Source organism: Oreochromis aureus, unplaced genomic scaffold, assembly GCF_013358895.1.
Source record: "Oreochromis aureus strain Israel breed Guangdong unplaced genomic scaffold, ZZ_aureus HiC_scaffold_105, whole genome shotgun sequence".
NCBI lineage: Eukaryota > Metazoa > Chordata > Actinopteri > Cichliformes > Cichlidae > Oreochromis > Oreochromis aureus.
This window is the reverse complement of record NW_024108722.1, coordinates 91,569-117,754: the sequence shown is the minus strand read 5'-3', so window position 1 is coordinate 117,754 and position 26,186 is coordinate 91,569. Positions and strand designations below refer to the sequence as shown.

Genomic DNA, 26,186 nt, shown 5'->3' with positions numbered 1-26,186 from the left:
AACAGCATGTACTGGAAGGTGGGAGAGGACAAAAAGAACTGAGAATGAGACATGGTTGCTGTGCAGAAAGAAAGCTTTTTAGCCTGCATGTGACCTTGTCTCTAAGCTGTGTGTCAGAAAGTATTATGAAATTATGTTAGGAAACTCATGGTATAAAAATAAGGGTTTCCTCTTAGATTGAAAGAGTGTGTTGCTCCTTCTTGCAAGAATGAAAAAAACTTTTTCAGTGCAATGATCGTGATCTCCAGTGTCTTGGTTTTTATTAAAATCTTGTTAGGATTGGATTCAACCGACAGAAGGTAAATTTTAAAAATAGAATATATATATTACACAACCTCAAATACAGAACAAATCAGTAGAACTTTATTTAGAAATCCTTTAAAGTTTACAATTTTACATAAAAATAGGTCACTTGATAAATTAATGTTCATTATCCCTGCACCATACACAATCTGTAATAACAAAAAAAAAGTTAAAAAGATAAGACCAGAAGAAAGAACACCAGCATGGAAAAATAATTTCAATAAATTTATAAGGTTTTCACACAAGTTACTTTTGAAATTTTTAAGTGAAGAACATGAAATAAAATCCAAAAACTTATCTACATGCCATCACAAAGATCTGAGCTATACAATATACAATATAGATTAGAGAGCAATGCATCCTATACACCACCATTCTGTATGAGCTGTGTAAAACCAAAGTCTACTTCATTTTTATTATTTTATGATGTTATCTGATACAAAAGGATCCCTCTACAAACCACATGTTTATTATTCAGTAGAAGATTTACTAAGACAGCAGTATGTCTGTCTTGGTACTTAAGAAAAAGCCACTTGTATTTTAATAGCAGTTTTAAAATACAGTTTGCAGTTTGCAAATAATGATGAATATTTCTTGAGGAACAAATTTAAATATCTTTAAACAGTCAGATTTTTTGAATGGCACATTCTTGTATTATTTTCCAGCAGTGTTGTCCATCATCTTCTGCTTTTCACTCTCCTGTCAAATCAGAAAACAACAGATAAAAAACACAGAGCCTTTTAGTTTAATACAGCGCAGTCGGTCAGCATGTACATCCTGTTTTATCACATACTGAAAAATTTAAAAGGCTTCAGTCTCAAATATTATGACACCTACATGTATGAATATGATTTGATATGGAAGAAGAGTTTGGGAGATTTTTGATGCATGTCCAATCATCCAATTAATTATAACAGCTTTCTCACATTTATTGGGTATGCTGTATTTACTTTGCATGATGCTGTACTCACTTTCTTAGGGTCTGGATCTTCAGCTGATGAAGATGAAGTCTCAGAAGCTTAAAAATGTGAAATGCAAAATTACATGTTGAGACAAAACTTCATGAGACAAAGTAAACAAAGAAAAACTCATTTTAAAGTGTAAAATACTTACTGTTGGCACGTTTAAACCCTGAAATACAAGAGACAGTATTATTAAAAAATTTTTTTTTACCAAACAAAGTTGTAATCTTCAGCCAGTGGTATAAAACATACTAATGATCATATAATAATGAAATATTTGCATTAATGAATTTTGTATCCATACGTAAAACATGATTTACAAGAATATTTACACAAAAGCACACATTCGATATAAAAATAAAATGAGCTTTATTGTGTAAAAGACATTTTTGTTCCTGACCATTAGTACGTCTTTTCCAGAAGAAGATTCCAAGACCAACGCCGACTATTAGAAGAAGCAGCATCACGACAACAACTCCAATAATTGTTCCAGTTGAATCTGAAAAACCTGAAACCAAAACAGGATATTCTGTTGAACCACTGCATGGTTAGATTATGTTAATACGGCTGAAGTCCTTTAAGCATTTGAATAAAGATTAGAGGAATAAAATCAGCAACAGAAATTCTCACTGAAATTTAGTGAAAGTTATTTTTAGAAACACTAGTGTGATGACACACATGGTCTTTCTTTGCCTCATACCTGTGCCCATTTTGCCTTTATAGATGCTTACACATGTATGAACCCCACATGAGTATCTGACATGATCTGAAATGTCACGATGTTGTACATAATTATGTTTTACTGTGGTGCAACTGTTATGGCACATATGTGAGGTGAACTATCATGAAATTGTCATGAAAATGTTAAAAATTATGTTATAAAGAACATGTAAAGGTATACACGCTGCTCTAAAAAACTACAGGAATACTGAACACACATCAGATCTCAATGGGAAGAAAAATCATGATGAATATCTATACTGATGTGGACTGGCTAATGTGTTGGGAACAAAAGAATACGGGATCATTTGATAGAAATGAACATTATCGACATACAGAAGACTGAATTCAAAGAAAATAAGGCTAGTTCATTTTGCTGAAATTTCATTGCAGCAACTCAAAATGATGCTCAGTTTGTGTATGTATGCATGCCTGAGAACATCAGGGCAACCTCCTGATGATGGATCTCCTCCCAGATCTGGACCAGGGAATCACTGAGTTCCTGGACAGTATGAGGTGCAACCTGGTGGCATCAGATAGACCTAAGCATGATGCCCGAAAGGTGATCTATTGAATTTAGGACAGACAAGTATGGGTGCCAGTAAGTGGTATCGTGCCATTGTACGTACACACCAGTACGTACAATGGCATGTACTGGTGTGCCATCCTGGAGGAGTTGGGCTACCTGTGCAACCTCTGTAGGGTCCAGGTATCACCACATGTTAACAGTAGTCACACTGATTGTAGCCAAATGCAAAATTAGTGGTAAAACAGTCAGAAAAGATGAGGAGAAAAATATCAGTGGCCTCCACCTGTAAAACTGGGTGTTGTCTCATTGTTGCCCAATTAGTGCCCCATTTGTTAAATTCCTTAAAACCAAAGCATCTGAAACTAATGAACAACCCTACATGAAAGAGAGCGTATTTTTGGACAAAGTCCCAACATGATTGTCCAGGTAGTTTTTGGAGCTCATGTGTAAAAAATGCATCATCCATAGATAAAAGTGCAAAAAGCCAATGTTAAAAAAAATGTTAAAAAAATCAAAGAAACAAACATGACTAAATGATGACTTGAACTTGTTCAAAACCAAAGAAAAAAATAACCCCTGTCATGGAAATGAAAATGTGTACATGTACTGTTTTTTTTCTCATAGCTTGGTGAATAAAAACACAGGAAAGACCAAGACTGAGTATTAATCAAGTATGAAATAAAGTTTAGTTTTAGTGAAAATTTCAATCAAAACACTTTGGGATGGGGTGAGTTGAAAATTAAAATAAAACAAAAGAAAGATAATAAAATTAACTGTTTCTTACCTCCATCACTTCTAATGCTAGGTTTCCCCCAGTTGGTTTTGATTGCATTTTTGTCCAGTTTTGTAACGATGTCCTCATTTAGACCAGAGAGCTGAAACACACAGTCGTACCTCTTCCAGTCTTCAGATGTGACTGATGAAAAATCCAGGTCAACACTCATCTGGAAGGTCCCATCATTGTTAGTGATGATCTCTCCTTTGTCCACACCCTCATGAAGCTCCTCTCCATCTTTCCTCCAAACCAACTCAGCTCTGTTAGGATAGAAACCTGTAGCGTGGCAGCTGACTGGAGAAGAGGGAGTCTTCTGGAGGAGAGACACTGAGGGAAGAACTGGAGAAAGAGAAAATGTGTAATTTGTTATTATTTACTGTGCCTAGTACCATCCTTTGTATTTGTTTGGGAGTTTTTTGGTAGAATTTTTACATTTTAGGAAAACATCTATCCATGGGGAAATGGGTCTATGATTAATAATTACTGCAATGATAATTACAGTCAGGTACTGAAAAAATGTATTGAAGTTGTTGCATTCAGGCATTTAGCATAAAGGTTTCAGTGGTTACCTGTTCTCTGTAGAGAGCTCCTTCCAAAGCTCACATACTTCTTTATCCACTCAGGACAAAGCTGGTTGTGGTAATTGTTCCAGTAGTCATTATAAGCTTTGTCTTTGTCCCACTTGTGTTTAGTGATGACAGCCTGTTGTTTTGGAGCGATCCACGTCAGAGTCTTTAGATCAAATGATATAAAGTCTTCTCCATCATAACCAAACTGATGAAATCCACTATTACCAACATCAGTCTCATCATCCCACTCACAGCCGTACATCTTCTGAAATATGTGAACACCTAAGAGAAAGCAGAGACAGACTGCAGTGAACAATAGTGAGGATCCAACCAGTAGCGGTTTTTGATACGGGCGACACGGGCGGTTGACCGGGGCGGCATCGTGGTGGGGGGCGGCATCACGGGCATCGGCAAAAAAAAAAACAAAAAAAACAAAAAACAAAAAAATTGCTCGTACTCATGCTGCCCCGACATCAGCCAGCGCATATTGGGTATGACATAGGCACCGATCGGTTTTCTATCGCCCATTTGCTGGGAGTAAGGGCGCCCTCCGCTTATGAGGTGCACCTGCTGCTTGCGGCACAGGGAGGAGAGGGCGGGCGGCGGGGGATTCTCTGGCTGGCTGGAGCAGCATCTAATAACCAACTCGCAAAATAAAACAAAATGAAAACAAAACAACAAACACGAAAACACCAGACATTATGATACAGACTTATAATTTCCACCGATGTTTTTTCGAAATTCTATACGCGAAAAGTGAGTGCGAGAGCCCTCGGTGCGCCTGCTCGCTGCTGAAGTCAAAGTAAATTTTATTGTCATCTCCGCTACATACAATACAGTATATAGAGAGACGAGACGATGAGGCTCCAGTTACAGCAGTGCAAGTAAACAAACAATAAATATAAGAAGAGTAAGAAAATAAATATACACTTTAGGACTCGGGGTAAAGGGATCAATAACAATTTAAAATGTATAATTTACAGTTTGATGATTTAAAGTCTCACACACAATCTGTCGAAAGGGGAGGGGCCGGCTGCTTCCAAATAGAGCACATTTCATTCATCATGTTGTAAATCCAAGCCCATTATGTATTCATGATTTGAATCCTGGGTTGTGTGAAATCCCAGAAATACACCTGAGACAAAGTGAATCTGTGAACTAAGGCGTAGGTGTGTTAGGTTATGTTGTGGTGATCCAAGAGTTGGGGGATTTGTACTGGAGTGGAAAATTAAAACCAATGGAAGATGGACAAGAAAAGTTCAAAGCCATCAGGTGCTCAGTTTAGAAAAAATAGAAAAGAAGAGAAGGAGAAACGAGCAAAAGATACAGGTAAGCAGATGTGTGATTGGATAATGGCAGGTCATCCTGAAACAATCAGAATACTTTATTAATTCCTAAGGAAATAATGTGGGTTACAGTTGCTCCAAAAAGAAATGGTAAAAATAGTAACAGTAACAGACTAAACTCCAAACAATACATTATGTTACAGATTTTAATATTAATTAGTCAGTGTCAATTGTTGATTTGTCTTGTCCTTTCTCATTGTATGACAAATTATGATGGCTGTTTGGTAGCTGTTTGCATACAATGTATACTCCCTCTCTCTCTTCATATGTGTGTGTGTGTGTGTGTTTCTCTGGCGAAATTCAGTATGGTTCTGACAACAGTTTCATGTTAATGTATAATCCTTAATATGTTTTGTGTGTGTGTGTGTGGGGGGCGCCAGAGGGCGTGTTCGCCCGGGGCGCCAAACAGGCTAGGACCGCCACTGGATCCAACAATCTCATATAAACAGAGAAATGTTAATTAGAGCCCAGAAAAAGCTTGACTTAAGTGGTTGAGTGGGCTGTTCACTAGTTATTTGATCCCCAACATTTCGAACCTTGATCAGCTGAGCATTTTTTCTCCCACTGTAAGCCCTGACCATTTACCACTTAACAGAGCACTCTACTGTAGGAAAAACAACTTGCTGTTAGTTGCAGGAACAGATAAACACACTAAGATGGATCCTGAGCAGCAGACACAGATCCTGATCCTGCATTTAATTTTCCATCCTCTGAAACTCTGTAGTCTGTTATCAGTCATGAAAAAATACTTCCCGTGAAAAACTACATACCAGACTGTCCTGTGCTTTCTAGAAGCTTCCAGTCTAGGATTAATATGCAACTGCTCAGCTAGGAGTCCTGTTCAGCAATGAGTTACTTCAACTTGTCACAATAAACCAGAGACCAGTGGGACCAGTGCATATGCTCTGAGTCCTCATCTAATCTGTACTCCTATAGCATATATAGAGCTTAAACATATTATTATTATTTATATATTTATTTTTTGTATTATTGACTTATTGTTTCAACATCAGGCCTTTGTGTGTTTATTATGGCACAAACACAATGTAGTCCTGTGCTGTTAATCTAATTTAAAGATTGAACTATTTAAAGCTGAAGCTAATGATTCATTTGATTATGTAACAAACACTTTTTGATTAATTAGTTATTTGAGATGTGAAAAATACAAAAAAAAGGAAGTGTCATGGTCCTGGGTTATTTTGACCCAGCGTCCTTGGTTTTCTTGTGTTTTTATATTTTGTTCTTTATTAATTCCATGGTTCCTAGGTTGTTCAGTTTAGTTTATTAGATTTCCCCTCATGTATTTACCCCGTGTCCCCCTACATGTATCTGTGAGTTCCCATGCCTCATTTCTCCTCCTTGTGTTTTATTCCATGTTTTCCCTAGCCCGTTATGTCTGTGCTCTCCCCGTGTTCTCTCTCCTTCCTGTCCGTGTCTCTGTGTACTTCCTGTTTTACTTTGATAGTCTCCCATCAGTGTACGTCACGTCGTGTTGCTCCTGCCCTGTCTTGTTATAATTATTAGTATCAGCTGTGTTCCCTGTGTACTCCCACGTCCCTCGTTACCCTTCTGTGTATTTATGTCCGCGTCTCCCACAGTTCCGTGTTGCATCCTCCCTCATTGCTGTGTGATTCTCCCCGAGTTTCCCCGTGAGTTTAGGTTATTCTCTCCCAGTTTAGTTTTGTGGTGTATGCCTTTTTCCCTTGCCAGCAAATAAAGCTGTGGTTTTGAGTTCATCCCCCGTGTCTGAGAGCCTGCATTTTGGGTCCTCCTCCTGCCTGCACACAGCGAAACATGACAGGAAGAAAATGTCTCTTGGCATCCTAAAAACGCTGAAGTTTCATTTTAGTGTTGTTTGACTGTTTTTATGAAGGATGAACAAACTGTGAGCAGTACAGTTACTGTGCCATTTAAACAATTTAATTCACTGCTTTTAAAGATCTTTCTAAAAACTAAAAAAGGGAATTAAAACCAAATTATGTTTGCTAGTCAAGTTTTTAAAACACACCAAACTAGCCGTAGGTATAAAACTACTGAACAGTGCAGTAATGTCTAAAGACTGGATTTGGTGGATTTTTTTTTGTTTTTCTGGACACACATGACAGTAAATATTTTTGGATTTTGAACCGTTGGTCAGACAAAACAAAACTGAAGAATCCATTTTGATCTGTGGTTTCTGATATGTATGCTATTTATTGTTTTTGGTTGTATAGTGACACTCGATGGCTGCCTAAAAACATCTACTGGCTCATTTTATTATTGAATTGTTATATTTGTTATATTTACTATATTTACTCTGATCCAGCGGTGGACTGAAACAATAATTCAGACCTTGAATTTGACTCCAGACCACTTTGGTGTTTTTCAGCGCTGTGACCAGATCAGATATTTACTCTAAAAATATTAAAACATTCACATTAATGATATTATTGGATGTGTAGCACAGAGATCTGTGAGCGTCTTTGAGGAGAAACCTGAGCACCTGAGCTGAGCTCATCAAACACTATAAAATGGCGGAAGAGCTGAGCTCATCAAACACTATAAAATGGCGGAAGAGCTGAGCTCATCAAAAACTATAAAATGGCGGGAGATGAAGCCGACAGCTGTTTTGATGCCCCGCCCACACACCTTACAGCACAGCTTTGGAGCCAGTGAGGAGGAGAGAGAGTGACCACAGGAAACAGCTGAGAGGATCAACAGGTGGAGTGAGCAGGTGTGGAGAGGGCGAGCGACACCACCTGACGCATGCGTGAACGCTGCAGGGAGACGGCGAGCGAGTCGAGCTGCTGTCAGGAAGCTGCTGTGGATCCAGCAGGTGCTGACGGTCTGATTCTGAACGTCACAAAGTCGTCTCTAACCAGTCGTCTCCTTTTCTTTCTGAAGTCTGAAGGTTAGAAAACGAGCAGCTGCCACCACCGTGACTCAGAGGTTAACTACACCGACTAAACCTGACAAAGATCATTTATTGATCAACAGTTAGCGTCCAGTTTGTTTCTGCTCTTATTGTAGCTGCAGAACAAAGATGATGCTGGACTCAGTTATTGATGAAACACAATCAGGCTTCAGGCAGAAAGACACAAAAATCAGTGTCAGACTAGATAATCTGGATTATCCAGAGATGATGAACAGTAATGATTCATCCTGTTTTCAGACTTCTACAAAGCCTCTGATACAGCAGAGCGTCATTTCATCTTTCAATCTTTAAACTAATTTAGTTTCAGTAATTATTTCTCTGCTTCAGTCAAAACTCTTCACACAAACAGTAACAGCTGTAATAAACTGATGGTGCTACATCCACAGATTTAACCTGCATGGAGGAAGAAGACGAGGCTGCTCCGCCTCTCTGCACCTCCTCCTGTTAGTGTTTTATCAGACGTGTAAAATCAGGTGATGTAAAAGGATCTCGGTCACTGGCAGAGAGTTAATCACAGCGAGCTGACGACACCGCTCTGATTTAGACAAATGAAGGTGGAGTCTGAGCTGCTGCAGTGAACAGTTTCTCCAAAGCTTCCAGATTTTACCTGAATATTAATAAACGTGAACTCATCACAGATGCTCCAAATCTGACCTTTGGAACATCTCGATGAAAAAACAGCTTCCATGTTTAAGAATATGAATCACTGAGGATCAAATGAATGAATCAAAGTTTGATCCTATAGAAAGAGTTAAAACAGATTCGTCTCTTTCACTGAGAGGAAGAGTTTTGACTACAGCAGGAGTCTCTGGTGTCCCTGAGGCAGCGTTGGCTCGACGCCTCCATAATAAACAAAGACACTGACAGGCTGCTCTTCAGCTTCATGAGGACAAACAGAAGACGTCACATTAGAAAAACAGTTCTTATGAACTCGATGTAAACGGTGGGCTGAATGTTTCAGATTTCCACACTTTAAACAGCACATTTAAGATAAACTGGCTCAAACAGCTGATCAGAAGCCCCGCCTCCATCCTGAGCGCCGCACCTGTTCATTTTCTCTCTGAGTCGCTGCATCGAGTTTTTCTCGTGTGTAACTTTGGATAAAATCCCCGTGAACACGTCGGCCTCTCATCGCCAGGCTTCCTCGTCACAGACTCTCGTCTACAAACACAGTTTGAGCCTCACAGTTATTTTATATGGAACAACAAGGATATTTGTCCAAGAGGAAATCTGTTTGTCTGAATGTCGGTTTGATAATATGATGATGTTGGTAAATCAGCTGCTCCACACAGACGCTGAGCTGCTCTCTGTGAAGAACTCCAGTTAAACATCATCTGTGGCTCCAGGAGATGATGTCACAGCGTTTGGTGCTATTTAAATATCAGCAACAGTTCAGACTCAACATCTGTCCTGTTGTCTCCATCACACACTCCCACTGGGAAAACTGGTTTGTTCTGGTGGCTCTAAAAATAACAACAAATCTATTGGATCTTTATCCCAGAGAAACACGAGCACGTCACCAGATGCAGTTTGTGTTTGGAGCCGTTTGGTGGATGAAACCTGCGGCGACCTGATGAGCATCTGATTACCAACAAAGTTCAAGAAGTTTCTTTAAACTCGTTGATAGAATTGATGTGAAAACGAGCTCAAAGCTGGATTGAAGCAGACGCTGATGTGAGCTGGAGTTTCTGGAAGAGTCGCCCAGAATCTGTCGCACGTTTTGGTTTTTGCACTTTTGTTCAGAACTTTTGGTCGAATCTGTGAAGCTTCTGTTGCAGAAAATCTTCTAAAGGTTTTGTTTTATTTTGGAAAGATGTTTTATTTGCTCTTCAAACTGAGCGTGAACAAACTAACAGCAGCAGCAGAGATATAATGGACCTGGTTGTTTTATGGGCAAAGTTTCACGTCCATCACAGCGAGTATACTGGGATCACAGCGAGCATACTGGGATCGCAGCCAGTACTGGCTGCGATCCCAGTATGCTCGCTGTGATCCCAGTATACTCACTGGGATCAAAGCGAGTACACTGGGAGACGTCCCTCCTTTCTTTGTGCGCTCATGAATTCAGGCCGAACGTTCGATCAGTTGAAGACTCGAAGGATCCTGAAGCTGTTCAAACTCTGCTGTTTGTGACAAATAAACATGTTCAACAGAATCTGTTTGATTGTTTCTTTCTCAGCGTTTCTTCATTTAAATAAATGTTTTTAGACGTTTAATAACTGACATCAAACATGTTTGTTTCCCTGTTTGTGTTTATTCATTTTCAAAAATATATTTTGTTTTGCACTAAAAACAAGAAGCTGCTGTGGATCAGCTGCTCGGGGTCTTCCTGTGCGACCGCCTGTTATCAGCTGCTTCGCTGTGAGAGGGGCGTGTCGGAGGAGCGACCAATCGGCAGCGGGCGCTCTGACGTCTGCTGACGACAGCTTAACGTCGGCGTCTGAAAGCGGACGGAGCGACGTTTGAAACGTGAATCAAAGCGAGATTTAAGACGAGCCGCTGATTTTAAGCTGAGCTCCACGTCCACGGCTGCTGCTCCACTGATGACCGTTCAAACCGCGCCTGCTGCTGATTGGCTGATAAGACGTGAGGTCACAGCCAGGAATATATTCAGAGTCAGAAAGCAGACTTTGTTTCACTGACGTCGCCTTCGGCTCGTTGGTGACGTGAGTTTAGACTCGGGTTACGTCACAGCTGATGACGAGCGCGTCTGTGCTCGCTCTGCTCAGGTGAGCCACACAGACAGGTGACAGGCTCCTCCCCCTCTTATGTCCCCCATCTCTCTATCCCTGTCGCGCATGTCTGTGATCACTTCCTGTCGGGAGCTTCTAGAAATAAACTAAGAGTGTAAGTGGAGCCTTTGACGCCATGTTTGTTCACATCCACGCTCTCTCCTCTTTAACAGGAAGCTCCACAGACTCGACTCCCGGCGGCGCTCCGTCCTCGTGGCCTCGAGCCGCTGTGGTTCTGCTCGTGTTATAATAACAGTAACATAATAATAAAAGTTTAACAGAAACAAGCAGCGCGGTTATTCTCAGCGCAGCGATTCGCTCTGGCTGCGAGCGCAGGCCGTGAGAATCACGCCGACGCTCAAACTTCATTTTCCAGCTTTTATTAATAATAATTAATTAGTGCTTGTAGTGATCAGAGAGGTGGAGGACGGGTGGAGGCCTAGAAACAACAGACGAAAAGATGGATGTGCACCAACCAGAGCCTGGATAAGGATTTTAACCACGTGATGTTTTATTATGTCACACGGTTAAAATCCTCCAATGGGAGCTGTTTGATGACCTCATCAGCCTCTCACGCTGATTGCAAAGCTCAGTCATCTACAGCTGCAGATGCTTCTTTGCTAACAGGCTGGGTGGGACGATCTGTACGCCCAGGAGGAAGAATCAAACTCAGAGGGGGGGAAACATCGGTGCTCAGCTCGTTGGTCTGACTCAATCCAGCTAACAGCTGGATCCTCCTGTTTAGTTTCCTTGTTTTCCATTAAGTTGCTGCTTCTGTCTCCAGTTAGCTGACATAAACTAATGCAGCACTGCTCACAGCAACCAGCCAACCAGCAGTGACGTGACACTCTGTGCTCAGACAAGATGGCGCCGCACGCGCTCTAAAAACTTTAAACTTTATTTTTTAATCCAGGTTCACAGAAAGTTTTAAACCTGTGACAGTTTTTAAAGTAGGCGTCCATGTTGTAAGTTATGTTTAGTGCACGTCATGTTTCACAAAGCTGTGCTCTGCTCTGAGTGAGGATTTTACAACTGCTGTGACCTTTAACCTTTATGACACATGTAAAGAAACAGGCTTAAAAAGTGAGCAGAACTATGAAGACGTGACACATGTTTTTTAAAAAAAGGTAAATGTCGGTGCTCTTTCACCTGGAGATGTGAAATAAACTCAGACCTCAACATCTCCATCGTCAGGCTGAGCGCTCAGACCTGCTAATGAAGATTACAAACTTATGCTATGATGTTAGCGCCCCCTGCTCTCTGTCCTTGTAACTACATCTTATAATAGATCAATGAGGGTGATCACAAAGAGACAAGAAAACGTGAATTTTATGCGACTAATTAAAAAATTTATGTTAAGGGTTATTAGTTTTGTAAACCAGTCTTAAAATGCCACCTAAATAATCTGAATACTTTCAACCAGTTTATGGCAAATTTAAAGCATTTTAAGACCTTAATTTCATTTATTATAATTTCAGGTTTTTAAGTATCTGAAGGAACTGTTAAAATTAAATTGTCTGTTAATAAAAACTTAAAGAAACGTGGGACCAAAAAACATTCAACATAAACTGAAACTCAGATTTACTGTCATGTAAAAATGAGACAAAAAACAGTGTGAAATACAGAGAAATGTGATTTTCCTGTCAGATGTCAGCTTGTATTGTCTGTCTCTTTGTTTGTTTTTCTTACTGTTGGTCTTTGTGCTGTTTTACTGTTATAAGTCATTAAATATTTATATTTATTTAATGCTGAAATCTGGCTGAAAGAATAATTCACACCATGATTTTGACTCTGGGACACTTTGGTGTTTTTCAGCGCTGTGACCAGATCAAAATTTTCTTCTAAACATTAAAACATTCACATTGATGATATCATTGAATGTGCAGCACAGAGACCTGTGAGCGCTGCTGATGCTGTGATGAGAGCAGACAGTCTGCAGGTGAGGACGACACGAGGACTCGTTCCTGCTTTTATAACATCGCTGCTTTCAAAGCCACGAGAAACGGCGCTTTCACATCAGAACTGGGACGCGCTACGCTCTGCTTGTACGGCATCGTTTTGCGGCCGCTCGACGTGTACTAGATGCACCTGCTCCTTGTCATTTTAAAACATACATCTCTCTGACTTTATATCATCTACGGGAGTCTGTGTTGTATTATGTTCAAATGTTTAATAAAAACATGTATCGCTCATTCATAAAGAAGAAAGCTTTGTAACTATCCCGACTAGTGACGAGTGCGTCGTTTCCACAATGCTTCTCCCCCCCGAGGTCCGCAGAGCCGTTGATAAGCCACAGCGTTGCTCGGCGCAAATAATAGACACTAATGGGTTTCAGAGCGCTGCGCTGCGCGTCCTATGTGAGAGGGCTTAAACGCCACAGAGCATCATCAGTTATTTTTTTCACATGAACATGGAGAGTTACATTACATCTAGGCCAAAATTCACCGCTTTTCCAGCCAGTCTGGTTAAGAAATTATGTGAAAGTCACAGTTTATTAGATCAGGATGCTGTAAAAGTCTGTGAAAAGCCCATCAGAAGGCTGCATTTTATAACAGCGATGTGCTTTTAAACACCTCTTTATGAGATGTTAAAAAAAGGAAAAAAAGATGGCTTTCTTCGGTCACTGATGGCTTTGTAGGTCACTCGGTTGTGCAACGTTCATGAGCAGCGGAAAAAAGCGTTCTTGGCCTGAGCTCGCTTTTCTCAGCGCTCTGTGAGAGCTGAGAGTGTTTACAGGGCCTCCCAGTGGTTTATCCTTTACTTAATTTAAACTCCAATCAAAGCAGAAGTGCAGACCCCAAATAATCTCAGATTCACTTTGATCCAAAGTGACTGCCTAAAGTTTGCCTACTTTATCTATCCTGTAGCAATCTTTGGCACAATCTTTACTTGAATACAAATCCCACTATGCATTTCTGATGATTTTTCAACCTAATACATTAAACAAAAGACAGAATTCTCTTTCTGAAACAAGTGGGGACCTGCGAAAAGCTGATTCTGTTCATCTGGACGTAGCATTTTGTGGGAGAAACGTTTCATCACTCATCTAAGTGACTTCTTCAGTCTCAGCTGACTGCAGGTTTCTCCAATCTTATAAACAGTACATTTGCATAATGGCTGAGTAAAAATGGGCTGTGAGGTCAGATTCATGATCATAAATCTGTCATGATGATTGACCAATGACATGAGAACCATTTGGAGAGTTGGGGAACGGCCTCACAGCCCATTGTTAGTCAGTGGTGCTGGTGTCAATAGATAAAATAGACAAACTTATGTAATCAGAAAGCCTCAAAGTGAAATGGTGTCTCCTCTCCTTCTTTGATTGTAGTTTAAATTCAGTGAAGGATAACCACCAGGAGGTGCTGAAAACGCTCTCAGATGTCACTTTGCGCTGGGAAAGCAGAGTGACCGGCCAAGAAAACTGCTTTTTCCGGCGTTTGTAAACGTTGCGCAGACTCAAGTAGAGTTCAATGACTGAAGAAATCAGTCATTTTTGTTAAGAACGTTTTCTGTCGGGGATTTGCTGAGTTTTACAGCGACCTGATTTAAAAACGCCACCTTAAATAATCAACCTTCAGCCACTTTATGTGAAATTTAAGACATTTTAACGCTTTAATTTCCCCATTATATTTTCAGGCTGTTGTCTATTAGTAAAAATTTAAATAAATCTGGGACCAAAAATATTCAACATAAACTGAAACTCAAACTTAATGTCATTTAAAAATGAGACAAAAATCAGTTTGAAATTTTTAAAAAAAATCAGATTTTCATGTCAGATCTCAGCTTTTATCGTCTGTCTGTTAGTTTGTGTTTCTTATTTTTGGTCTAATTCTCACTAAACTCTTGTGCTATTAGACTCAAACTCAACGTTAAATATTTATTTATTTTCCACAGAGTAGCTTTCATGTATTCATGATATATTTATGGAACCTCTGCTAATGAAAGATAATCTTGGGAACATTTCCTCATGATAACGGGCTGAATGTCTGCTTCATTTCACAATATTTGATGCATTTAGTTCAATATATTTAGTTATTAATGAGGATCTTTGCTGGTTTACAAAATCATCTCAGAAAACAGTGAATTTCATCATAAATCACTTAAATACAAGTGACAGTGATCGTCAGCACATTAAAGTGTCAGGACTGTTACTCTCACATGAATGTTCATTGAGATTATTGATAAAGAGGCCTTGGACAGTGAGCAAGTTGTTGAGCTGTCTCTAATTTCAGCCTGATACAAATTTAACCCTGATTTATTCTCCTTTTTTCCATTTTTTTATATTAACTATAACATCAGTGTGTGTTTAATGGAATCTGGAAAATATTATCGGAGGCCAATGCTGTAAAAACTGTGAAGTCGCAGCACATTTACCATCTACTCTGGATGATAAATTATGTGTCTGACATATTTTCTTTTTCTATAATTTATTAAAACATGTAATTATTTATTATATTATATATTAGTTTACAATAATTGTTAAAAAAATCGATCGCAGACTGATGATTTAGATCCTGCAGGAGATAATTTTCTGAATAATCAGTTCATTGAGAAATTGTAGCAAAAACAACCATCAAGGTTTCAGAGACAAAAAATCCTAAATATAAACAGAAAAAATAAAATTAATTTTTACTTTATTATTTTAATATTTTGATCAACTAATCAGTTAACTTACAAATTGTATCAGTTCATACAAACATGATCCTTAAAGCTGTTTGAATTAAATTAAAGCTTCACAGACTGTAGTTCTACATTTATTACGAATTATTATGTTAATAATTTTAATCTGTAATCTGAATGAAACATTTAATGTGTGCAAACCTGTTTACTACTGTAAACAAAACACACTGAAAACATTAACAGCAAATGTCAGTAAAAAATGAAACATGAACAAACCTCCAGTTTGGTTGAAGCGCTCCTTTGCAACTTGAATGTTGGCTTTGAACACCTGCTGCTCACCCACAGCGATCTGAGTCTGACTCTCCCAGTACTGCTGATCCATGTTCTTGGCAAACCAGTCCTGTTTGGGCACTAGTTTCTCCGTGTCGCTGTCATAGTGTAACATCTGAACATCATCAACCATCCCAACAATCACAAACTCTGGGAAGTTTGGGACTTGAGAGGATCCAGTGAAGAAATACTTCAGAGAGTGGGTCACTGTAAGAAACAGTTAATGTTGTGAGATCTCAGGAACACAGATTTATAAATCAGGATATTTCTAAAATAACACAACAAGAAAAACTACAGCACATTAAAGTCATTCTGTAATAATCCTGCTGTCCCTTCGATAAACACAAAATAGATTTATGAACAGATATTCAGTGGTTAATGTAATTTTCTATTCATCTTTTCTTCAAAACTGTAATTTTGTGTTTTGTAACAGATTCTAGTTTGAACCTGATTTTTTTTCCCATTAAGTTTTAAAACTGGTGTTTTTATCTTTCAGTTTAGTTTTATTTAGTTTTCATGATTTATGGTTTGAACTCATTATAACTTTAATTTGACTATATTTTTATTTTCAGTGTTAAAGAAAGTACACAGCTGTTTTGCTTGTTAGCCGCTGTATGAACCGTAAAGTTTCTTCTTTCCTTTTTCTGAATCAAGCAGCAGGACTTCTAAAGAGTTGTTTTCTTTTTGTTTCAATTTTTTTATATTATAAATTATATGAATTGATTTCACTGTTTTAAGATAAGATAAGATAAGATAAGATAACCTTTATTAGTCCCACACGTGGGAAATTTGATGTGACTGTCCAGACTTTTGTTTTTTTCTTCTTCCATAATTTCTGTAATGGGTTTTTAAAAATATTAATACCCATGCTTCTTCTTTGTTTATATTATTTTCATAGAGTTTTGTCAATTAATGCACATTCAAAATTATTACAGAAACTTTCAAATATATTTGATCAATAATATTATCAATAAAAAACTAATGTTAAGTTACTATTATTGGGGGAATATTATCTTAAGCATTTTTGATTTCATATTTTATTCTGTAATCAGGTTTGCAGGAGAGCTTTCAGTTATCCAAAGTACATGGATTTGTTTGTGTTACTGACCAACGCACATAGTAGTTTAAAACGCTTCTCATTAGCGCCCCCTGGTGGAGGAGCGAGTGTGTTGCAAAAGCTTTCTGGTATTTCTCACCTGCAGCTTCTTATTGATCATTCAGCAGTCACACCAACATTAGCTCATGCTGGCACTTTACATACATAAACTCTACAATATTAAAAAGTAAATAACGACTTAATTTGTATCTCAATTTAGTTCATCTGAATTCTATTTAATTTTATTTATATGACCTCCTGACCCAGTATGAACCTTCCAGATCCCTCAGGTCATCTGGATCCGGTCTTTTATCAGTTCCCAGAGTCAGAACCAGACACGGAGAAGCTGCATTCAGCTTTTTTACTCCATATATCTGGAACAAACTCCCAGAAAGCCTCAGATCAGCTGAAACACTCAGTTTATTTAAATCCAGGTTGAAGACTCACTTATTCTCAGCTGCATTTGAATAAAGCACCAAATCCACACTTTTAAACTTAAATTTCAAAACTTACATTTTACTACTGATTTTATCTACTGTTCTAATTTTTGATTTTATATACTGTTTTGTTTGTTTGTTTGTTTTAATCAATTTTAAATCATGCTTTTTATTTGTTTTTGTTTTTAATGTCTCTGTAAAGCACTTTGAATCACCTTGTTGTTGAATTGTGCTATATAAATAAACTTGCCTTGCCAAATCACAACAAAAGTCACATCATTGAGCTGTTACTGAATCAATAACATCAGAAAAACAATGAACTTAAATCCGGGCGTAACTCGTTAGTTACATCATGTGTGCGCATGTTCTTCAAACAGAAAGTATTCACATCCATAACGCTGTGAAATAATATTCAATACAATCTAAAGCAGCCTTCTTTTACCTTTTAATGAACTCCATCAAATGATATGTGGCTCTATATATACGGTGTATACTGAACAAATAATTAAACTCTAAAATTTTAACAAATACTTTGTGTTAAATACACTTTAGTGAACTTTAATTATCAGCTGTTGTGTGAAAATGTTTTTAATTCCCCATGAAAATTAAAATGGTTCTCCGTTTTTTTTTAAAGTGTTGATTATTGTCACCAGATTATCAACGAGCCTCCTCACTCATCTTTTATTCGTTAGACTGTTTGGAAACACAGCAGAGCCACAACCTTTAAAAACGCGTCACGAACGATTTAAAGACGGAAATCATCAAATAGTTTTGGACAGAAATTGCCCTGTTTTCTTTGCCTTATTTATTTATTTATTTATATTAGCTAAACGTAATTTTTAATCTAAACTTTAATGTTCATTATTAGGGATGTATAAAATGATCGATTGTTTCTTAACATTGAAATTATCTACAAGGATCTACTATAACTAAATGTTTAGCGTACAGGAAGTCTCTGGAGAGCAAAACATCTGTCCATTTGTATTTCAAATTACATAAATCTGACATAAAGAAAACACAAAAACATTCAAATCAAACTGACCTGCCGCAGCTCCCTGAATCCCCAGGAGAAGAAAGAAGACGAAGGCCTTCATTGTGACCATAAAGATCCAAACCTTTAACAGACGTTGTGTGTTCGCTTGTCTAGAAAAGGCGGCTCTGTGCTTCCAGCTCAAGTATCAAAGCTAAAATAGGAGAAAACGAGGAAAACCAGGAGGTACGTCACCACTGGGCTCCATCTGAGCCAATAAGAATTTACTCTGATAGTAAACGTCACTTAAATCTGGGGTAAACGCACCCTTTAGGGTTATCAACGAAAGTGAAAGTAAAATATCTTCATATGAACCATGAATGATGAAGGGAAGGGTTAAGGTTTCATCTGGTCATTATTTTTTATGTTATGACAGGCGTAGTTTGTGTTATGCTGGGTAGACATTGTATAATGTATTATTATTGTTGTTGTTGTTGTTATTATAAATCTGGGTTCACTGTTTAGCTGTTTGGTACAGATTGCCCCTGGAGTCTGTGAGGTTATGGTGTCTTTAAATGTGAAGAATGAAGATGAAGAATACATATCAAATATGATTTCACCGAGTTGCACTGAATCGTCGTGGTGTGAGCTCCCTCCAGTGGATAAAACATCGTTAAGATTCTCAGTGGAGTGACTGGTATTCATTTTACATTGATATGTGTGGCGGGGGCGCCGTGATGAAAGCAGTATAACAGTCAGCTTGTCTTCTTTTTTTAACAATTTTTTTTTTTAACCTATCACCATTAAATAATGTTTACTTCACAAGTTACTTATAAACGTGTTTGTTTCCTGGCATTAGTTTTGTTTTGGGCAACAAATAATAATTCCAGTGAGCCCCTCTCCCCTCCGCATTTCATGATTTGGTTTGGTCCAGGTGTGTGTTCCTAGCTGATGCTAGGGGATGTTAAGAGTCAAGTCTGGGTTTCAAAAAACAAACAGACACAGATGGTAATTAAACTCACAGCAAAGTCCAAACGAAAGAAGCTGCTTGACTTTCCTAGTGTTGGTTAGCTTACTTCATTTCACCCTATAACCCAATGTGACATTTTTCAGTATCACATCTAATAACCGCATCGTTAAAAGTAGTAAAATGTAACAGAAAATGCTTTCAGATATCTAATTAATCATTCACAAAATCAAAAAAATATTTATCTAAGCACAATATTGATCCTTATTTATTTTTGTTTTAGGGCTGGCATGATTTTCAGTTTTAAAGTGGTGGGACCCATATATTTATATTTTTGGGTATAAATAAAACTGAAAACCATGAAAGCCCTAAAAAATTAAGGATCACTAGTCTTTCTGTGTGGAGTTTGCATGTTCTCTCTGTGTTTGTGTGGGTTCTCTCCAGGCTTCCTCCCACTGTCCAAAGACATGCAGTGGGGTTAGACTAATTGGAAACTTCAAACTGCCCATAGGTGTGAATGTGAGTAAAAGTGAGTGCAAATGGTTGCCTCTGTCCAGGGTGTACCCCGCCTCTTGCCCTACGACAGCTGGGATAGGCTCCAGCGCCCCCCGCGACCCTGAAAAGGATAAGCTGGCTAGCTGTTATAGAGACATAAACAGTGTTATAGCGCCCCCTGCTGACCAATTCCGCGATTGTTACAGCTTTCTTTTCAGTTTGGCACTTTTCTCACAACATTTGAAGTTTTCAAGCCTGAATAAGCAATTTCCAAAAGACAATAGTTAACATGCAAAAAACCTGTAACTCAATAAAAACCTTTATTCATTTTGAAATGTCAGTGAACAAGTCGGTGCAATCACGATAAAATAACTCCTTCAATACTGTGTGAATCTCCACCATTTGACCCTAGAACTGAAGAAACTTCTCTGATGAGAGGTGAAACATCTTCAAGCAACTTAAAGAAGTTCAGACGCTTTTCTTTCCAAGCTCCTTAGAATAGGTGACCCGTCTACCAAAGGCCTTCTGGAGGGACATTGGTTCAGCTCTGTCCCAGACTATTTTCTCCATGTCTTCATTTTTGTCCTACTTTCCTCTCATTTTCTACACTTTCCTACCCCCCCAAAAATAATTGCCCAAAATAAACCCTCACACAACACACTGAACCCAAAAGATAACACTGGGTACAACTACTAACAACCCAGAACATGAAACTGATACATGTATAATTCATACAGGTCTAACCTGGTAACAGCAAATGCTGTTGTAATAGCTCCAGTTTGTTGTTTACCATTGTCTTGCTGAAATAAGCAAAGTCTTCAATGAAAAATATCACTTCAGGATGAGACTATATGTTGCTATAACATCTGTATACCTTTCAGTACTGACAGTTGCTATTTTCAGATGTGCAAGCTGCTAATTCCACTGGCACTGATGCCACCACCGTACCATCAGCATGCAGACTTTTGAAGTGAGCACTGATAACAAGCTGGATGTATGATGATGTCAGCGTTGAGTTTGACAGTGTGGGAAAGTGGAACCAATGTAAGGAACTGATTAGCACCTGAACACACAGGAAACCAGGCAGATGAGTGATTACAGATCCACAGTACTCACCTATAAGCTTCACGTAATTTGCAAGTAAAGTTATCACATAAGGAGGTTTCATAAACCAAAGTCACTTACAAAACTTACAGAGCAGTTTCCTTAACATGAAACATAACGTATCAGAGTTATATTACTTTTAACTTATTCAGCTCCACCGAGAGCCTTGGCCACCAAACCGATGAATTTGTCACATCTCTGCACTTGATGAGTCATTGTTTCCCAGCATATTTTATTTAAAATGTCTGCTCTCTGTGACCTTGGAATGATGCTCCTGCATCCTTGTAAGACAAAAGGCATCAGCCTCTGATAGCTAACTTTTCACTTTCATGTAAGTTCTGATGTTTAGTGGTTAATCATCCTCTTCTTATGTAGTTGATGGTAGTCTGTAGTCCAGTGTCTACTGCAGTGGCAGTGAGCTTTAGGGCAGCTAACTCAATCCAGTGCAGCACTTTCTCAAGTCACGCATTGTCTTGTTCCATGGTTCTATTTTCCGGATGTGTAATTGCTGTGTAAGAAACTCAACACATGTGAAAAAACACTCTGTGAAAAAAATGCAGATGACATCAAGCAATGATCAGCTGATCCTGATTTTACTAAACAAAAACAGGAAGAAACATCCCATTCCCAATATTAGGCAGCAGCAGTGAGAATTTCATGGTTTAATTCACGAGTTGAAGTAGTTGTATAAATCAGGACGACTGCTTTCTGACATATTTCAGGATATCGGAGGGACAGTTTGAGCTCTTGTTAGCAGAGTTGGGATCACATGTGAGGAGGAAGAGAAGTAATTTCCGAGAGCTGATTGTGAGCTGTTCCAGACACAACAACAGTCAAATGTTCTGCCTTTGTGCACGCTTTTATTGTGTCACTACTAGATATGTGGAAAAAACTAAACTGATCTGAAAAAATAAAAACCACAAATTTGTCTTGTGTAATTATGCATTTGGTGTGCATAGCTGCATTAAGAATGGGTGAACCCACAAGATATTTTTTACATATTAAATATTTGCACATTTTTGACACATCTGCTGTGCAAAGGCCTTAAGATGGGAAACTCAGTTTTCAGAACCAGAACAGCAGCGTTCATTCAAACTCTGAATACCTTCACCCTGAGTTAAGAGTAGAGAAAGCAAACTTGGTGTTTTCTTGAGTGTTTTCTCAACCAGTTGCAGATCCTTTACTTACGTAAACATACTAATACAGCAGTTTGCAGCAATCACATCAGTTGATCAGACTGTTTGTTTTTCTTTGTATCCCTGAACAATATTTCCACCAGGATTCCAGATTCAGCAAACTGCAAAGGGATAGAGAACACAGGCCAAAATCACACAAACAGTAGTGAGGCATAGTGTCATCAATCTGTTTGCGTATTGCACCACCATTACAAGTTACATTACAATGCTGCATTTCATTTTTAACCACCTCTGTCAGGCTAGTTTGAGCTGTAATTATAGCTGTGATAGGACAAAATGCAAACTTTTGCTTTCCTGTTGCAGGTGATTCAACACGATTCAAGCTGTTTGTGCAAAAGCGGAGTGTGATGAATCAAATTAAGTTCTGCTGTCCAAAGGTGATGTAGAGTGAGTGACTCGGTGACTCACCTCATTAAAGATTTTATTGGATACAGATTTGACTGGACCAGCAGGAGAGGCAAAGCAAAAAGTTCCTTATGAATTCCTCTTTCTGTTCATTTCATAGCCGTTAGTGTTTGATTCAGATTTGTGTAAGTGTGTGTCAGGAATAATATAGTTCTGCAAAGTGTGAAATGGAGAATATTGAGTGGTGCTCTCACTTATTTGGTCAGCATGCCTTCTGATACTCTGCACTTGAGACTGAAGAAAATTTAAAAAATGATTAAATAAACTTAAAAGGCTAATGGCCAAAAAACAAACGACGCTTCTGGACTCACTTCATATTTCCTTTTTGCATGATAGAGCGTTAGCTGTCATCTGCAGACAGCAAGGCAAATTGTGTTAACTGACAGAGGTTTCTGGAGGTATTCCCGGGCCCATTTAGTAATGTCAGCAACACAGTTATACTGATGAGTGATGAATGAATATACAAGCATGAGTCATTTCTTATGAAGTGCTAAAAATTCAAATATATCCAGAGTAGGATATTCACTTTAATCTATCAAGTTAAAAAAGAAAGTTGTCCCTAGATGTTAAGGCTTTCCCTAATAAAAACCTTTAGCCTCCAGAGCTTCAGCAGAGATCAACGACTATATAAAAGACAGATGACTTGGCTCGACTTCCTCCCATTGTACAGAAATGAGTGTAGAACTGGGACATCTGGGTTTCCACCTTATACCTGCCTTTTTGTTTGTTTGTTTGTTTGTTTGTTGGGACTTGAACACACTTACATTTGTACATCTGTGTGAAGCTGGCAGTGTTAAATTTTCCTCAAAACCTCACTGTGGGCATGAGAGGTGACTGGTGCAAACCCATTTAAGGTTTTTGATCCTCAAAGGAAAGAGAGAGAATTTACATGTAATTTTAGACATTTGTTTGCACAGAAAGGTTTTTGAAAGAGATTTTTCTCATTTCTGAACTTAATACATTGTGAGTAAATGATCAGGATTTATTATTTTTATTATTATTATTTCAGTATTGCTTTGACAAGATGGACAAACCAAACAGTTTATGAAAAGTGTGATGGAGACCTTTGCTTTGTGTACGACACATCGTCCTCAGATAAAGCACAGAGGCTCTGGACTTTTACATATTGATGTTATATTCAGTCCTGTAGAAAGTTATACAGTTATGGCAGTGCACTAGTAAACACTAGTGTTTATTGATGATGTGACACAGGACAGAAGCAGCCGAATGATTTCTGAGGTGTTTAGAGACAAACTGTCTGCTCAAATCCACCTTAACCAATTGTCTGGCATTTGATAATACAGATGGAAAACATATAGCCAAAGCAAACAAACAAAAACTTTTCTTGCGATATCATGTTGTTTATTACAGATGTTGTCACATTTGAAACATTGGGCATTTTTGGGAACTTTTTGTTAAAAATTAATTTTATATAACAAAAGAGTTTTGTCCATAACATTTTGCAATTACAGAACGTGTTTGTACCGTTTGTCCTTTAAGAAACGTTTGCATCAAATATGATACAAATGGCATTCAAGGCTTAAAGCAAAGTGGAATATTCTTGAATGGCCAAGTCAGTCACCTGATTTTAACGCAACTCAGCATGCATTTCACTTGTTGAAGACTAAACTTCATACAGAAAGGCCTACAAACAAACAGCACCTAAAAGCTGCTGCAGTAAAGGCCTTGCAGAGCACTAAAAAAGAAGGAATCCGGGCAACACGCACACAACACGCAGCACCTCCATAAAAAAGGCCAAAGCAGACTGTACTTCCTCAGGAGGCTGAGGTCCTTCAACGTCTGCAGGAACCTCCTGAGGATGTTTTACCAGTCGGTGGTTGCCGGAGTGCTGTTCTATGCTGTGGTGTGCTGGGGGAGCAGCACAGAAACGAAGGACGTGTCCAGGCTGGAAAAACTGATCAGGAAGGCTGGCTCTGTGGACGGCATGAAGCTGGACACTCTGGTGACAGTGGCAGAGAAGAGGACAAGAAAGAAACTGTTGGACATTATGGACAATGCTGAGCATCCTCTGCACACGGTCATAAACAACCAGAGGAGTCTGTTCAGCGACAGGTTTCTTCTCCCAAAGTCTAGAAACAACAGACTTAAAAACTCCTTTGTCCCACACGCCATCAAACTGTTTAACTCCTCACTGGAGGGGAGAGGGAGGGGAAACAGGAGGACAAAGGAGGGCGGGAACAACTGAGCTGTAATGCTTTTTAACTGTGCAATATTTTTTTTTTTTTTACATTCAACTGTGAAACAATCACTGTGCAATAGACTCACAATAGTTGAAATGTGTAATTCACTCGTATTCCTATTGATCCTATTTATCCTTATTATATATTCTGTCTGTATGTATACATGTGTATATGTGTAAATATGCTACATTTATGATAATATTTGTACTCTCTCATTTCCCTTTATTTGGTATTCCAACTCTTTAACATGCAACTTCCTTCGGTGCTGTGCTACCGGAAACATAATCTCCCGGAGGAACCCACCAAAGGGATTAATCAAGTTTTAGCTAATCTAATCTAATCTAATCTAATCTAATCTAATGATGTCCATGAGTTCAAGACTTCTGGCTGTCACTGCCAACAAAGGGGTTTCAACCAAGTATTAGAAATGAACATTTTATTTTCAGTTATTTAATTTGTCCAAATACCTTTGAGCCTCTGTCTGGTATGAATGACTCTGAAAACCTTGTGGTAAAAATACTGTGCAAAGAATCCTGGATTAAAGTTTATTTTAATATACAAGTGAAGACCTTTTGACCTTACATCAGGTTTTATTATATCAGGTTATACTCATGCTGAAAAAGTGGAATAACCTAAAACAAATTTTGACTTAAGCAGCCAAATGTGTGTAGTTAGTTTCAGCACATCAGTGCTGGGCTTTACTATTTTAATCCAGTTTCTTTTATTTTGTGGACATTAGCTGTGTAACAAACTGAGATATCAAAAACTGGAACTGATTTTACAGTCAGTGAGAGAAGAATACTGTGAGAACATTTTCAATCACAATCCAGAAACTCCAGCAGCACTTAAAGGGAAGAGGAACAACTTTATTGACTGACCAACGCGTTTCGGCTTGTGGCCTTCATCAGGGTCATAGTAACACATAGTAACAGTGTGCTAACGCTAAAAACAGGAAACAGAAAAAAATTCAAATTAACCAATCACATCTTCATGGATAGACCAGCTGACATATAACAGGTTAGTATTGGTTAACTGGTTAAGTCACGCCCAAGTAAATACTGGACTAGGTCATTAGTGATGAAGACGGGGGTGAGGAGACATAATTCCCACCTGTCTTAAAATACATGCATGAAATACATAAAAGAATATTAGAAAATATGATTACAAAACACATTTAACATTTTCAATCCTCAGAAATTCATCTTCAGCTAAAACTGTTAAATGTGCCATTAATGAGGGATTAATGAAGTGCACGGTCGTTTGATTTGGTGTTACTGTCCTCACTGATGTGGAGACTGAAACATGCTGCTGTTTGCACTAGAGGTGGACCGGTCGACATTTGGATCGATATCAGTATTAGATCAATACTAATGCAAATGGATCCATGCTTTGTTTCTATCCTTATAGTATAAATGTTAATTATATTTATTAATGTTATCATTGTTTTAAATGAAAAAATATGTGTCAAACATGTACTATGAAAAATGTATTCTTTATATTTTATAGCACATTTAA

The 26,186-nt window shown here is 38.3% G+C and overlaps 1 protein-coding gene across 1 annotated transcript; it reads right to left on the bottom strand.

Moving 5' to 3' along the window:
* Positions 1-237: 237 nt before the first annotated feature.
* Positions 238-18,526, bottom strand: LOC116323894 (major histocompatibility complex class I-related gene protein-like). The gene is made up of 8 exons (XM_039607612.1): positions 18,376-18,526; positions 15,747-16,007; positions 3,859-4,140; positions 3,299-3,628; positions 1,666-1,773; positions 1,417-1,434; positions 1,275-1,321; positions 238-1,002 (listed from the first exon to the last, which is right to left on the bottom strand). The coding sequence occupies exons 1-8, from the start codon at positions 18,434-18,436 to the stop codon at positions 958-960; spliced, it is 1,152 nt and encodes a 383-aa protein (XP_039463546.1). The 5' UTR covers positions 18,437-18,526; the 3' UTR covers positions 238-957.
* Between the last annotated feature and the right edge of the window lie 7,660 nt (positions 18,527-26,186).

Coding starts and splice junctions, on each gene's coding strand:
- LOC116323894 (XM_039607612.1), bottom strand. CDS start 18,436: ATGGTCACAATGAAGGCCTTCGTCTTCTTTCTTCTCCTGGGGATTCAG. Junction 16,008..18,375: donor GATTCAGGGAGCTGCGGCAG/GTCAGTTTGATT, acceptor TGTTTCTTACAG/TGACCCACTCTCTGAAGTAT. Junction 1,774..3,298: donor TAGCATTAGAAGTGATGGAG/GTAAGAAACAGT, acceptor TTTTGGTTTCAG/GTTTTTCAGATTCAACTGGA.